General features: G+C 39.0%; 1 protein-coding gene and 1 long non-coding RNA gene across 18 annotated transcripts in view; one reads left to right on the top strand and one right to left on the bottom strand.

Moving 5' to 3' along the window:
• The window catches only part of dmd (dystrophin), a 419,464-nt gene that overhangs the window by 281,859 nt on the left and 120,191 nt on the right, over positions 1 to 17,414 (bottom strand). For all 17 annotated transcript variants that reach the window (XM_044188364.1, XM_044188362.1, XM_044188369.1 and 14 more), the window contains exon 2: positions 11,640 to 11,701. In XM_044188364.1, the coding sequence (XP_044044299.1) occupies positions 11,640 to 11,701 (62 nt within the window). The remainder of the gene's footprint in view (positions 1 to 11,639; positions 11,702 to 17,414) is intronic.
• Positions 1,597 to 14,869, top strand: LOC122872311. Its single transcript, XR_006377076.1, has 3 exons — positions 1,597 to 1,730; positions 1,808 to 1,972; positions 13,768 to 14,869. It is a non-coding gene; the product is annotated as an uncharacterized LOC122872311 (long non-coding RNA).

Here is a 17,414-nt window from a genome sequence, read left to right as displayed (position 1 = left end):
TTAACTGAAAACTCAAAACATTGCATGCAGTACAACTTAAATTAGCATTTAGATTTAAAGTTGCTACACATTCCCGTTTGCCACTTTTGAGGTAATGCTAGTAACTGGTATTACTCAACAGTGTGTGCTGTGTTGACATGAATCACCAGAGCAAATGATCAATTGTGGACACATGGATGAGGTTGAGGGTTTGCATTCTTCAGCACAGTTAAGCTGACCAACAGAACAACTTGCCCAAATTTTTGCATTTATTTAAATTTGAAGGCACTCTGAGGGACAATAAAGATGTGATTCTGACTGCTGTGTGTGTCTTAACATGTGTTTTTTATGCTGTATGATAATAGAAGTGAAGCTGAATGTTCAGACTGGCAGATGAGAGTGGTGAATTGAACAAATATCTACTCTAAAACATGGATTTTGAGGAATGTGGCAGTGGCATATGGTGAAGTAACAGAGCTCAATTGTAAATGCAAGCAAAATGGAATTAGGATTGATGTTGATTTATTTCCTTGTAGTAAGACTCAAAATACAGTAAAGACTGGTCAGACAAGCTGAAACACCAAAATATAATTCCAGTATAGTTTAGTTTCACCATGGTGGCTCATACCTACTTTGAACTGTACTTTCCCCTTGAGGTAATAAAACCCTCCAGTGCACCATCCCCTGGAATACTCTGTCTGCAGCTTCAGGAACCTTTTGTTTGAACATATTTTTGTTGGAGCTTGTTTCACATACTGATAGCAATGTCGTTTACACCCAATTTCACTGTATTTTTCCACTCAGACTTTTATGATACTGAAATATTACAGGAGGTAGAAATAGTTGATTGTCTTCTAATTTCAAGCTGCAAGGTACTGACTCCAGGTTACCAAGTTGAGTTTGTTTTTTTTTGTTTTTTTTTTTTATATAAGTTGTTTAAGCACATCAAATTCTCTAAATGTAGCATTGTAATTAATTCATCCAGCATTCCCCAGTATGTGAGAATTAATGTTGAACGTAAAAGATCAAGTTCTAGATTAGACGTGACTTTAGATGTCAAAAATACAGCACTAAAAAGGTTTGAATTTACAATACATTAGTGATTTAAAGTTGCTTCCAAGGGCTGGCATTTGTCACAAATGGAAGAAACAGCCATATAGATTTAGTGTACTTTTGTTTTGTAATAGTGGCATTGTGTAGTACTTTGAATTGAATGAATCAGTGTCTGTCGAATTCTGTCGTATATGGTGTGGTATGGTATGTGAACCCAAGGTCCAAGGGAGACAAAGAATCCAATACAAAACTCACGGTAAGAATACTGGGGAACAGGGCACAGGAACCAGGTACAACAAAATGTGCCCCCAACGGCAACACACCCAAAAGTCAGGAACACCCACACAACGAGAACAGAACTCAAGATGGGGGCAACACCAAACAGAAATCACACCATGCATTAACAACAATGATCCAACACTGAACAAAGACAGAGACCCAGACTAAATACCCTAGGGGAGGTGAGCCAACGAGACACAGGTGCAAACAATCAAGGAAGGGCCAACAATCAAAACTGGAGGGAAAGCAAACAAAGACAGGAAGTAAAAACCACAAGAGGAACACTACAAAATAAAACATGAGGTGACAGACCACAGACCTCAAATTCTTTGAGGTTGTGTGCATATGTTGATATTACGGACAGATAGTCGGGAGACACCGATATGGAGACAGATGTTGATTTATTGAGACAACAGCAGGTAGCAAACACAGGTTGAAGATACTGAGTAGTTATGAGGATGTGGAATGTACACAAATACTGTCCTTATGCTTACAGATCTGTAGATGGTGGTGGGTTAGTTAGTAGGGAAACCACACTGGAATGAAGCACCCTCTGGAGTGGAATGGAAGGAGACACACCCTGAAGTGGATTCATGTTTAATAGACGTTGTCATCGAGAGGAGTCCTTCTAGTCTTGAACGAGACCAGACAACTGACTGGGGTGAGTGGTGTGCTTTTATCCTGGTGTGATTGAGTGCTGATGGGGAGCAGGTGTGTATAATCAGTATTCTGGTGATGGGGCGCGCTGAGGCTGGTTGACGGGGAAACCTGGTGAGTCTGTTGAAGCTCTTCCTCCCATATATCACGTGGAATAGGAGCAGTTCTTCTTCCGATTCCAGTCTAAAGCTATCTGAAGAAAGGTAATCCTCTGGTGGCAGAAAGTTATACAGATAGAATACAAGTACGAGTAGGTGAAAAAACAATCATCTATACATTGTAAAGGAGTTTCCATCCACCTGTTTTCAGTAGAAACGCCGGAGATTCGACAAAAAGTTGTATCGATAAAAATAAAATAGTGTGACAATGGAAACTGAATAAATCTAAGTGAATAATTAATGACGTACATGAAACATAAACGTCAGATCTGTGTGGAGCAATGAGGAGACTGTAACCTTCCTCATATTAATACATGAAACTAACAGAAATGTCATATTTCCATCATGTTTTCCACATGGTTTTCCATTGTTTGAGGTTAGACTGGCAGTGCTGGCAGCATAAACAAACAATCTACCAACTGTCATTACATTTTTATTCAAATGTTAGTAAACTTTGACTGAAATAACCAGATTTGTTTGAACTTTGACAGAAATTTTTGTGTACATGTTGGACCTCATTGCGCAAAGCTGATAAAGAAAATATATTTTCAGGGCTTTTAAGATTGCAGGACAGATTTAATTTGCTACCAGATATGAAATAAATACACCAGGGTTGTAACTGTAAAGAGAATTACACTTGAAGTAGGGGCTATTAGTATTGCAAGAACGGTACGGACAACAGTCTTCTGGTTCTATTATTAACCAGTTGGATTAACCAGATGGTTGGAGAGCAGTCTTAATGGATGAGGCCTAGTAATATAGCATTATGTTTGAGCACTAATAACTTTTGATTTGTAAAGATGTTTTCTCCCTATTCTATGGGTTTTAGCTTCAAGAACCTTTTCACAAAAAAACCCTTAGAAAAGATGGAAAGAATATTGCAAAACATGAGGTAATGGTGGTAAATCAACCTATAGTGTTAGGAGAAATAATGAACCAAACTGCTGGTTTTGCTGATAATATCAAGAGACTCATTGTAAACCAAGTTCTATCTACATAATTGGCAGCTGCTACTTAGTTTCAAGCCCCTATATATAAACTATAACATTAGTAACTATTCTTGACTGAATAAGCAACAATCAAAGCTAAGTTTGAAAATAAAAAATATCAATATCAAAAATATCCTGAGGTATTATTCACTAAGAGTTTAACAGTCCAATACTCAGCTAATCTGCTTCATCCGGCCTGTGTGTGTGTAGTTTCATAAGATTTGGCCTGCTAACACACAAACAGTCCAATATCTGTCATCAGACTTTGATTCATATATTGCTAAATCCTGACTGGCAGATGGAAGTATGTGACATCACCTCTTTCCAACAGAGCTCCGCCCACTTCAAACCAGTAACAGACAAAAACACAAATACAAAAATTTCCCACTTGAAATAACCAAAACTGCTCTAACTATAGCAGAAAACTAACTATTCATGTAGGACTCCATCACTTAGAGTATGAAGCTTTTCAGGGCCTTTAAGTTCCTTGAATGGGTTAACTCACCCCGTGAATTATGCAAGCAAGCATTCAAGCAAACTGGTTTTCTTTTTGTGTGTTGATTTGTTGTGTTGTTAATCAGCTAGGCTCCACTTTAAAATCATGAACCAACACAAACAGACACTCCCAGTGGAAAAAATTATGTCAACAACTTAATATACCTAACTACTGTTTATGGGGTTTACTTAAATCAAACCTACTCATGCGTCAAAGACAGAAGAGTAAAAACACATCAGAAACAAAGCTGCACACAGGTGCATGTTTTTGAACCACAGCACATATTTTATTGTGTAGTTATGCTGCTATTTTCCACAGCAGTTTGCCAAAAGCTTATGAAAAACACAGTTGGCAGTGAACCAGCTTTAAAATTAGTTGTAATAGGTTGGTACAGCTGCCAATCAGAAACCCCAAATGCCCTTGAAATAGCACACTCACCTTTTTAAACTTATACAACAAGCATTGCAGTTTGCAAAAATCTCAACAATGACCTTTGAAGCTACTGTACATCAGAAGTTATGAACCTCTCAGTAGACAGAACAAGCAGCCCATTCAGTCTCACTTCTCCCATGCTGCTCCACAAGCAGGTTTAGATTAGTTTTGACTTGGAAAAGAATCTCTCAGCTGTTGTAACTGTGTGACAGCTCTTAATTTCCACAGCTTGATCCAGACCTCGTCAGAAATCCCAGAAGAAATTCTTCTGCAGTCAGAGATGCTGTTAGGCTAGCACAGTAGGGAGAGCAGAGACTATTAGCTGAGACTCTAGTCGTCAGTATAGTTCTATATACCTCACTGGTATTGTTTACCAGTTAATTATACTGTATTACAATTGATTTGATTACCAAATAAACTTTCATTTCTTTGATTAATTTTGTCCATATACGATCGGCCCCTCTCTTTTCTCTCACACGTGTTCTCTTTCTGTTTCTTCCTAGATAAAAATCGCAAATTAACGTTTTTACACTCAGTTTCTGTACAGATTAAACAAATTAGATATAACATGTTGATTAGTGAGCTTTACAAGTGCAGGTAGGTGGATTTTGAAACCTTTGGACACAGCTAGGCAAACCAGCTGCTGGCTCTAGCTTCATATTTAATGTACATGAGAGTGGTATCAATCTGAACATCTAACTCTCTGCAAGAAAGCAAAAAAGCGTATTTCCAAAAATGTAAAACTATTCCTTCAACTTCAACTGGACTGATCTTGGCTCTCTTTGGTCAAGGCTCTGCCTGATGGAATAATTAGTGATTCTTCTTTTGTTATTTTGATTCAATGGGACACTTGAAAAATTCCTTTTTTGTGATGATGGACTTGATAAACGCACGATAAACACATAAATTATACCAAAATAAAAAGCTCTATCTTGCCACAAACACTTTCACAATATGTATAAAGAATTTTTTTTAAATAAACCAGTGATTTTTATAATGCCTGATATGAGGGGTGCTACGGCCCCCTCAGCACTTCCAACATCCGTGTCTGCATTTACTTTCTAGATTCACAGTGTTTGCTGAGCTAACTCTCAACCTACTCTACTAGTTAAATGTTAAACTCCTTGGATGTAATTCTGTTTCTTTTACATCTTGAAGTAGATAAGCATGCTCAAACATCTTTTTTGTCTGATTTCCCTTTCTAAGCAAAATTGGCCTATACTTCACTCTGTAGTCGTTCTGTTTTTACTTCTTAAAAGGCCCAAATTTTGCACGGATGATGTCAGAACAAGAGCAATGCAGTGCAGACTCATCACTAAATGTAGATACTACAGAGTGATGATCCACAATAACCATAAGACTGAGGACTGTGTAATTATTTCAGCTCTAAAACATTTACTGAATGTGTCATTTAATTATCATCCTTCATCAGCATAGCTATGGGGAAAGTTATTCGACAAAATTAAGCTTGTATCATCAGCATAACGTGGCATCCAAGAATTCTAAAACATGAAATGTACGCGCTCCTCACCTCTGAAAACTCTGTCTGTGCTCCTAAACCTCTCATCTCAGCTCTCCTTTTCTTTTTCGTTTCTCAGCTTCATTGTCTTCTCCTGTTCCCTCTTCCCGTATCAGAGTTATTCTGCTGTTTTTGAGGTCCTGAGCAAACAGTGACAGCCAGGGTGTGAAATTAACACTTTCACTGGACAAATACTGTCCTTCCCTCTCTGTGTCATATATTTCCCTCCATTTCTGGCTCTCTGAGGTGGATTAATTTGTCCATTCTGACCTTATAGAAAAAAACTTCAATTAAACTCAGTCTTCTAAAATCAAAGAGTTTCTTTCACCACTTTGCACCAAAACTCAACAATCACAAGAGGAAATCTAACATAAAAATGCAGTAATACAAATTCCTTTACTATACAGCAGCCACAATAGACCAAGAGCAACTTAGTCTCTTTGGGTTATAAGGCATCACTAAGCCTGACATGAAAAAGGTTTAGTTCTTAATTACAGCCAGACACATGCAATAACAACAGAACCATGAGTGGAGTAGTTGACATGAGATGAGATGAAATTGTGATACCCGCAGAGTTAAATAAAAAAGAAAATTAAGTCGTTGTGGCAGTCAAAACTGATTCAGGTGAAACATTAGGAGAAAATATACAATACAGTCCCATAACTAGAGTGGAATAAGAAGCAATAGAAACAAGGAAAAATATCTGAATATTGAAATTAAGGCTATAAATATGTGTGGGAATTATCATATAGGACTTTTCAAATATGGTCTGCATTTTCAACATGTTCAGAAGTCTAGGGTGAGAATTGAAAGTAACTGGACAGACATTTCGGTGTTTTTTATCACACGATGAACAAACTATTACTATAAGTGATACACCTATTTACAGTTAAAAGTAAAGTAAGACTGCTTCTGCTGCAAAAGCAGAAAAGAAAAGCACCAATACTCTGCAAAAAAGGGCCTGAATAAAATAAATGAATGTGTGATAATAGGGGTGGGCAGATCGATACCAAAATATCGATACTAAAGAACCTACGTCTCGTTTGAAGATTGATTCTAGTGTCAATAGGATCGATACCAAAAAAGGGATCAGTTTTTATCTTGTATTTCATCAAAGTGTAGAACTGTCTGTGTACACAATGTTCAGTTGTCGTGAAGACATGTTGCAGTGCACGTACTCTTTGCTTCTCCTCTGCTATTGTCGTGTTGTGTGCACTCAAACAACATACGTGTCACGCACCTGCAGTGTGCCCTGACCAGTTTAATCCAACACATAACTGCAGTGATGGCTGAACGAAAGACGGTCATCGTTTGGAGCTATTTTCACAGCTGTGAATGAAAACGTTGCTAACTGCAATGTGTGTATCAAACCCAGGTCTCACAGGTGGCAGATAGACCACTCAGCTAACCTTACAATGATTGCTAACCTTTGGCAAATCATTTAGTGGTCGTGAAAATGTATTCAGATTAAGCCTATTCTGATGCATTCTTCTTATAAATCATGACACACTGCACACACACTAGAAAGTACATAGGCCGCTTTTAATAATAAAAAGTATCTGTATTGATATTGATAATTCTGGGCCAGTATTACTTGGTATCGGATTGAAACTACATTTTTGCAGTATCACCCACCCCTATGCAATAAGGTATATCTGAACAAAATGTTGCTTATAAATGTTAAATGCTGTTTATAATTTACTGATGATCTCGTTCATACTCACAAAGTTGCCTAATGTTATACTGGGCTGCAGTGATGGTGTAAAAGGATATACACTGTCAAGAATCCTGTCTGGCATGAAAGAAACATATAACAGTATAATTAGTGCAGGTCCAACATTGACAAAATATCTTGTCTTTTCCCGCCTACTCGGCCTATATATGTTACCAAACTAACTGCAAGGGATCTAAATGGAAACATCACAAGCCTAAACAGTGTTACAAACTTGCTCAGTACCGTGGCAAAATCTAGCTTGAAGCAGTGTGGGTGGTGACTGACTGACACGTTTTCCCCTCTGGGCTTACCTTAGCTGAATGCACTCAATGCTGAGATCGGCAGTACTACAGACACGCGACTGATCTGACTTGACTGCTGCCAATACGAGCTGTCCTTGAAAATTCAAGTAAAACAATTTATGGATTCATAGAATTTAGCTTTTAGTTTTACTTCCACTCAATACCAACACATCCTGTTAGTGTGCCCTAATGCCTAATACCCGAATGCCAGAAAAGTTATATATAGAATAGTAATATATATTTATATTTAGAGGTCCAGACCCAGTATTTACCAAAGCAACATAACATTCAAACTTCTCAGGGCTAATCACCATTCATTAGGCTTTTATTGTGGTAAACTATACTCTCTTTGTTTGTTAGAAGTCTTGTTTTAAACCCAGTGTGTATCTATTGCACTTTATTACTTGTCACATCAATACTTTTGGCCATGTCAGGATCCTGTAGGAATGATGACATTTTTCTAGTGAGCTGATTGTTCAATATTTGGGCTGTTAACACATTTTGAGCTATCCTATGAACTGAACTTGCTCTAAAAGAATAACAGAAAGCAGAAAGTTGAGCCCAAAGATAGCTGGCTGACTCTTGAATAAAGTACCAGCTGTGGTTGGTAAACAAGAAAAAAAAAAGATCAGTTTCCTGCCCTGGTGACAGATCCTCGTATATTCCTGAAGTGCCTCTTTTTATGGTTTGCTGAGTAGCAAATCACACTAAAATCAGACACGATGCTGCTTCACTGCCAGGCATCTCTCCGAATTTTTTCTCCATATTTCTCACGCCTGCCGATACCAAACCTTCCATCTCCTGCCATAACTCATTCACCCTCCCCTCCTGTTCCCGTCTGAACTTTTGTTTTCCCCTCAATCCTTTTCCATTGCTTCTCCACACTCTTTCGTTCATCCTTCATATCCTTGTCTCCTTCCCTCTCTCCTTTCATTTTCTCCCCTCCTATAATCTTACTTTCTCCCATCTGCTGTCTCACTACCTCTTACTCTCCTGAGGCCTGTGTATATGTGTGTATGTGTGTGGGAGAGACTCATCTATCTAGGATGGGGTACTCATTATGCTTCGGTGAGTTTGGATGGATGAGGGGATCTCTCTTTCTTCCTCTCCCGCATATATCTATCCCCCTCTTTCTATCTATCTCCTCGTCTCCCACCAAATTTTCTCCCTCCTCCTTTCCTCTCTTAGTCATGGTTAGAGGGGATCAGGCAGGCTGGATGGACCGGAGAGGAGAGGAGAGATGAGGAAGAGAGGACAGGAAAAGAGGAGAGGAGACAAGAGATGATGGGAGCAAAAGGGTAGCAAAGGAAATGAGGGGAGGGGAAAGGAGAAGTGAAGACAGGAAAGTGGAAAGAAAGAGAGAAAAGGGGAGGGGAAAGGAAGGAAAGAGGGGACAAGAAGGAAAGGAAGGAGGGGAGGGGAGAATAAAAGGACAGGGAAAGGGACAGGAAAAGAAGAGAGGATGGAAGAGAAGAGGAGAGAAAGAGGAGACGAGATAAGAGATGAGGGGAGCAGAGGAAAGGAAAGAAAATTAGAGGGGAGGAAAGGAGAAGGGAAGACAGAAAAGGGAAAGGGAGGGAAGAAGATGAGAGAAAAGGAGAAGGAGAGGAAAGGAAGAGAGGAGAGGAGAGAATAGGAATTAAATGAGCGAGACAGGAAAAGAGGAGAGTAGTTGAGAGAAGAGGGGAGGAGAAGAAAAAGGGGAAAAGAGAAGGGAAGGAGGGGGGAGGAGAGGAGAGTGGAAGGAAAGGAAAAGGGAAACAAAGGAAAGAGGGGACAGGAAAAGGAAAGGAAAGGAGAGGAGAAGGAAAAAGAAAAGAGAAGATCTCTCCAGCTTGTTTGTCCTTCTCCTGGCTTTAATCATCTGGCTTAGATCAGAATCTGTTTCAATAGCTTTACTCACACATGCACACAAATGAGCACCAACATGCACACACATTCACCTAGGTCTCCATCACCATGGCAACGGCACACCTCTAGCACCCTTGTAATCAACTTTGAAAATAAGAATAGAAGTGATGTGTTGGCACGCACACGAAAAACACACATGCATAAACACAGAAATTTAATTAGAATTAAATTCAAAACAAGTGATTCAGTCCCCATGGTGGGCAACTAACTGAGTTATGGAACAAGGAACAAAGTGCACCAGACAACAATCAAGTAACAAAAATGAAAAGAGAGATGACAAAGTGCATTTTAAGAAAAAACAGTCCATATTTTCTTAAAACAATCTCAAATACAGCATGTAGAATCACATGAGAAAGGGAAACCTGAAAAATGTGCAACTCTCTCCTGCCCCCGGGTTTTTCTTTATTGTAGCTTTACCGAACCGACTCTCCAGAGAGAATGGACATGGCGGGAATAACCTTTGTGTGTTTGTGTGTGTGTCTGAATCACAGCCGTAAAAGGAAATGCCTCTAAAATTGTCTGTGACTCTGAGAGACGAACAGAAAACACCCCTAGATGAAAGGAGGTGGAGGACGCTGCCAACGTTAAAAAAACAAAACAACAACAACAAATCCTTTCTTCCTGTTTGTTTTATTGTGGAGGAGGTGAGTGGAGGAGGGTTGGGACTGAGAGAGGAACTGAAGTAGACAGAGAACGAAAGGACTGATAGGTGTAGTGCTTGAGGCCTGCTTTTCCCTGCTCCCCCAGACCAGATCTCCAACCTCTTCACCTCTGTCAGTCTCTTTGTGCATGGACAGTACCCCACAAGATGTGAGAGTGTGAGAAAGAGATGGGCAACATCTCATAACACACACAGAGACCTCTTTTTGGATGATAACTTTTCCATTAAGAGTCCATTTTAAAAGCAATGGGCCTCAGCCATTAAAACCAAGACACACCAGAGATCTTCCAAGGAGCAAGGTCCTACAGATTTTTTGTCATTTGCTTGCAAGAATTGGAAATTAGAACTTGGAAACTGTGGTGCATATTTCACTTTTCTGACATTTTATAGGCTAAAGGTTTAATTAGTTAATCAAGAAAATAATTGACAGATTAATTGATAATGAAAAGAATTGTTAATTGCAGCTCTATGTCACGGCAAGACAAGGGTCAACCCTTGGAAATTGTAAGGAGGTCGTTGGGTTGGATGGTAGGCATACAAAGCGCACATCCCCATCTTGAGACCCGTGTGTGGTCATGTTCAGTTAAGCACTTTGGTCAAGTTAGGGTAAGATTGTGGTTACACGTTACTAAAATAAATATGTTGTCTTGTGCTAAAGTCACTGTGGACTTTTTCAATATTAAACCACGTGTTGTGGGTGCCTAAATATAACCATAAAAAAAGTTGAATTCTCCTTAAATTGCTACAAGCAGCTGTTGAACGGCAAGAGCAGGTTTTGTAGGAAAACAAATGGAATACATTGTCAGTGAACATTTTGCAACTTGCCAGATACGTTAATTAACAACATTTCCTCATTATGTTAATAGAAAACGTAATCCGGACGGCATTATGTTTCCTCCAAAACGTATTAGCTGTTGCAAATTAGTTTAATTTCTAGGAGATAGGGTTGGAGACCCAGTGTCTCTCTCTCGCCTCTTCTGTGTACACATGCTGGGCGACCCACCTAAACAACCATGTCAGACTGGTGTGGGATCACCAATGCTACATCAATGACATGCAGTGTTTGCCATACATCTGCATTAAAAGCTGCATCCACCAGTTTCACATTATATTTAGCTGAAAACTGCCTGTTCAATATACAGCTGACAGCACAGAGCTACGTAATGAACCCTGTGGGAGACCAACTACAGGCCGCACAGTCATCCTGCAGTCAACCTTCACTGCACGCTGCCATAGGTACTGTCCATTCACCATTTTATGTTCATGTGGGTTCCAAGGTCTCATCAAAAATAATTTAATATCTATCTGGAAAAAAAAATGTAATGTTTCCAACCCATGTTCGTTACATATATACATTTTACTACATAGGGATGAGTCACGGTGTGTGGTCAGGAGAAAGGCGAAGAGTCCACTTAGAGTCTGCAAGTGCAGAGAGAGAATAGAGGATATATAGAGGCAATAATGCAAAAGAAGCAGTAAGCTGTCTTACCTTAGCCAACTGTGAGTTTACCCATTTTGTGAAAGTCTTCTTCTGAACGTCTTCTCTTTCATCTGCCGGAAGAAAAAACATGGACAGTTAGTTAAGTGACAGTGTGTGTGTGAGGGTTTGTGCTTAGATGAGGCCATTTGAGAGTACAGGTCATGTCAGATGTATGGCAGCAGTTCAAAAAGAACATGAAAAGTGCACACACACACACTTTAATAAATACCATTACCTACCAGACTCCAATCTTTCAGACTGACTGGCTGACAATCTAAACATGTTTAACTGTGTCTCTTTGGATATCTGAATACAGGCTTCTGTCTCTCTCTCAAACACACACACACACACGCACACACACACACACACACACACACACACACACACACACACACACACACACACACACACACACACACACACACGCACACAAAATGCAAGTGGTGCTTAGCATGATAAGAGGCTCCTCTAATCTTGCTCAGGGCTAATTGCATCCTCATCATATCAATCAGCGTGCCACTTACAGCCTTCACCGCCCGGCCGTCACCATCACACGACAAACTGGAGTGAGTCTGCACAGTTTCCACTTGTTGCTCTGAAATGACCCCTCTCTACTATTTAAAAATCATTACTGTGATTACAGCCATTGTGAAGCTGCTTGCCATTTGTTTCGCTTCAACAAAACCAGATGCTGTTGTAAACTGAAAGAAAAAACGTCATTATTTTGTATGGGGTAGATATAGTGGATCCTGTCTGAAAAAGTGACTCATCAACCCAGAATTTGAGGTTTCTCTTGCTTTGCTGAATGTGTTTTAATTTTCTTCTGTCAATCATTTAGAGAGCGTGGGTGTTATTACTTTGTATCCAAGGCTCATTTTGGAATCAAACGCATTCTATCAAGTATTTACTGCATTACAAATTATCTAATAAGACATATAAAAGTTTCCAATTTGTACCAAAAACTTTCTGCCAAAGAAAAGCTAATCACTCACAGATTCCACTCTCTAAATAACCTCTGCCAGTGAGCTCATGAGGAATACAAAATGCCCACACCTGCTCCAGTAGATGTGAGCAGGGGACAACAATAGCAAATTGGTTGTACTGGGAAATTCCCATATGCTAATGTGTGTAACTGACATGAATGTAAAGCAAGGTACATTCAGTCAAACTTCAAATAAAAGGTCATAACATCACGTTATGCTTTTTTTCTGTCAGTTACTGACATTTCTTTCAGCCTCAACTGTACTTTGCATGTTAGCAAATGTTCATATGCTAACACACTAAACTAAAATACTGAATTTAATGATAAATAATGCATAAACAATTCCTTTTGTACAGTGTACAAACTATATCATGGCTTTCGGGGGAGCTCACTTTTTTTTAGGGGGGTTTCACAGACTGACTGTGACTCTTGTTGCAAAAACATTCAAAGCTGCACGCATGAAGGCCTACTTGCTTTGTGTCATCTGATATATGATAATCAACCACATCAAACCACCATACGGGTATCAAAATCAAACAAGTATGATACAATACGGCCATGTTATACTATAGCAGGGTATAGTATACTTTTCAGAGTGATGTACTATAAACGACGGTTAAAGTTACCCATCACATACACAATCATTTCAAGGTAAAAGTAAGAGGTCAAATGTCACAGTCACATATCAACAAACCTAAGCCTATAACAACACACACATGGATGAGCATTGTAGATACCAACAAAAATAGTCCAGGCTGCCTACAAGGGCAGTCCTCATCAACACCCATCACATACAATAGGCTTCAGTGCTAACAGTGAATAACACAGTTGATTGGGAATAGCCCTTACCTTAAAACAGATCTTTGAGTTAAAAATTTTATGATATTGCGCCGCCACGCTTCGATGGTGATGACAAGAATAGCATGCGTGCCGATATCTTTATTAGAGTTAATTAGTGATGAATCACCCTCATGCATGAATCATACATCAAATCTCTGTCACTTCTGCTTTCCCACCCTGTAAGTCCCTACATTCACACCTCTGACATCACCATATCTGGCCAATGATTTTTCTGTCCAGGTTTCCCAGATCAATCAGTCCTTGGATGCCGTTCTTTAAATATCATTGAAATTCTGTCGTTCTGTTCTCTTTCAGATCCAGACAAATTCCCCTGAGAGTTTCCATCAACCACCTACTGGTTTTACTCCACCACTACTACCACCAGTGTCTAGACAATGAGGGATCTTGTCTTTTCTCCTATCTTCATACGGGCCTACACTTAATGAAGATGCTTCACATCCATAGAGTCTAATCGCCAAAGTCTCGCTCTCTTGCAATGCAATTGCATGTTCAATTGACCTCTCTCCTTATAGATAAGTTGTTAAGATATTTCAGTCTGGACCAGTGACCGACAGACCGACACTGCCATTCATAGAGCCCCGCTGCTAGCATGGCTAAAAAAGGGGATATATCTTTGGGAACTTGCATTATTTTTAAATTATTTGTGATTTTTTTGTTGACACCACCCTCTGGCCATTATTATATTTACAGTTGGGTTTTCTTAATGTAACTAACGCTTGTTCATTTGCAATTGCTGATTGGCACAATACAATTTAAACAGAAAATTCAGATAGCAAAATATTAACATTAATCTAGCATCAGTACAAAAACATTGAGAACCAGATTTTGTCCACTGTCTTCTATCTGAAATGTCAACTCTCAGGAACAAAGAAAAACAGCCCTGCTTTCACAACTTGATGGCCGAACATTTTCCACTTTAATTGCTTTTTAAAAGGCTTCAAAAAGCCCAAGGTTGCAGAATTCTTTCACTGAAGAGAATGTAATCTTTCAATGATGTTAAAAAGTGAAGATTCTGAGGCTTTTTTCCAACAGTGATGATATTAAGACCTTTATTCCAAAGTGACAGCTGAAACATTTGATTTGTCTTAACTTAAAATGATGAGGACCCCAAGAAATATGATACAAGGAAAAGATTCACTGAGAGACTGAATGACAGTGGTGAAATGTACTCAAGTACTGTACAAATCTGAGGTACTTGTATTTTATTTGAGTCTTCTCTTTTCATGCCACTTTCTACTTCTACTCCACTACATTTCAGAGTGAAATATTGCACCTTTTATTTCACTAGTTATTTGACATCTTTAGTTACTAGTTACTTTACAAATTACAATTTTTGCATACAAAACATACGAAGAGCTATATACAGTATATATGTACAGTGGTGTGAAAAAGTGTTTGCCCCCTTCCTGATTTCTTATTTTTTTGCATTTTTGTCACACTTAAATGTTTCAGATCATCAAACAAATTTAAATATTAGTCAAAGTAGAAGACTTTGGAGTGGCCTAGTCAAAGTCCTGACCTGAATCCTACTGAGATGCTGTGGCATGACCTTAAAAAGGTAGTTCATGCTCAAACCCTCCAATGTGGCTGAATTACAATAATTCTGCAAAGATGAGTGGGCCAAAATTCCTCCACAGCACTGTAAAAGACTCACTGCAACTTATTGCAAACGCTTGATTGCAGTTATTGCTGCTAAGGGTGGCCCAACCAGTTACTAGGTTTAGGGGGCAATCACTATTTCACACAGGGCCATGTAGGTTTGGATTTTGTTTTCCCTTAATAATAACAGCCTTCATTTAAAAGCTGAATTTTGTGTTTAATTGTGTTATCTTTAAGTCTTGTGTTATCTAACATTTAAGTGTGACAAACATGCAAAAAATTAAGAAATCAGGAAGGGGCCAAACACTTTTGCACACCACTGTGTATATATATAAAAACATTTCCCCAATCATTCTTACATACTTTTACTTAAGTAAGATTTTCACTTGAGTCTTTAGTGTAGAGTCACTTGTAACAGTGAATTTTCACAGTATGGTATTAGTACTGTACTTTTACTTAGGTAACAGATCTGAATATTTCCTCCACCACTGCTGAATGATGATTTTCAAGGAGGGACTGTTTCCCAAAAATCAATATAAAGTGTACCGTAGATGACTATATGGCAGGGACATTATCCTCCACTGTACAGGGTGTTTTTCTCTGTAGCAGAACAGTGTAGTGTGGCCTGTGACATGCATTACAATGGAAATGACGACATGATGACTTATAATAACACCTCTCCCCCGCCTCTCTCATTTGACTGGAAATGGGGTCACTTCCCATTACTATGGATAATAAATTACACTCACTTCCTGAAACAGAACATCAGGTTAAATATTATACCAGCCCAGCTAACATTACTATTTCAGTGTGTGTGAGAGAGAGTGTTGACACCAGCCAAGCAATGACTAATGGAGCTGATAATGAAACTTCTCCCTTAATTAAAAGGTCCCACGTTGAGCAGTGCACTGTGGTGAGACGCCGGACACACACACACACACACACACACACACACACAAGCATGCAGTCTCAAGCACACATACACATTCACACACATATATCCAATGTGAGATAATGGCAGGCTGAGCGGTGAAGCATGAATGAAATTGAAGCATGTAGCAAACAATTTCATCTAAAGCAGGTAATCCATCTACATCTGTGTACATAGTGTGTGTGTGTGTGTGTGTGTGTGTGTGTGTGTGTGTGTGTGTCACTGACCCATGATGCAGGATTCACTTCTCTATGCATTAATGCCTATGAAAGTGCAATGTTGTTCTAGGTGCACGTATGTTCAATGAATGCATTTTCAGATGTTGTGAGTGTCTGTGCATTTGTGCATGTGTTCATTTCAGCTTTATTCAACTTCACTAAACCTCTGGTCTGTATCATGTCATCAACAACACAAAGTATGTCTGTCTGTAAATTTAGTACCTTTAAATGCAAACTAGTGTCCCTGTTCTGACTTGTCCTGGTTTTAAATATATAAGATTATGGATTTATGGAACATAAGAAACCTTGTTATTCATATCTCGGATTGTCTCTGATCATTTCTGCAGGAGTGTCAAGAATTTCCAGAAAATTGGCAAAAGAAAATGTGAATTAATGCATGTTTTCATCCACTACTGCTTTGTGAATATTAGGAGTTGGTTCTAATTCTCCAGTCGGGTGCCATTAAATCATTGCAGAAGAAAACAGCAAAGATGATGTAATTAGAGGATGTCATTGTCTTTTGTGGTAGGAAGGTCTCAATGGGATTTACACATCAGACTTTAACATAACAAACACAGCATTGTAGAAGCATGCTTCACCTGCTGCAGCTTATTTATGTTGTGGCTCAGCATGTCGCTTGCTCACGACACTGTGTGGTCTTAGCAAAGTGCAACTGGATGTTTTTGACAGCTGCCATTCCCTGAGCAAACATCTGATTTTATTACTTTCATTTTCATTTCAGGATGTAGATCATCTTTTATCATTACAGCTTTACTTCTTCGTGACTCGAGTTTAGGATGTTACAGTATGATTTTATCCCTGTTTTGATTATATTATGATACGATGATTGCATTGAGCTATTCATGTCCTTGTATACATGACTGTTTCACAGATGTTTGCGCAACTAAACTGTGGGGTCACAGAATAAGTCACAGCCAGCAGTTTCAATTAATGATCTGATAACAAGTCAGTATCAGGTGTATATTGTTGTGTGAGAAGTGGGTTGATTTATTATAAAAATGCAGGCATTGGACGTCAGCGGAAGACTTTTAACAGTACATTGGGCATCTGCATGAGCATGTGTATGCTTTCTTCTGTTTATGAACATGTCCTTGTGTGTTTGTGTGTCTGAGCAGCTGTGTGTAAGTTTGCATATATGTGTGTGTGCTGTCAGGCAAAATGAGTGAATTTGT

The sequence above is a fragment of the Siniperca chuatsi genome, linkage group LG24 (genome assembly GCF_020085105.1).
Source record: "Siniperca chuatsi isolate FFG_IHB_CAS linkage group LG24, ASM2008510v1, whole genome shotgun sequence".
NCBI lineage: Eukaryota > Metazoa > Chordata > Actinopteri > Centrarchiformes > Sinipercidae > Siniperca > Siniperca chuatsi.
Note: the sequence above shows the minus strand (reverse complement) of the source record. Positions and strands in the feature narration are given on the sequence as shown.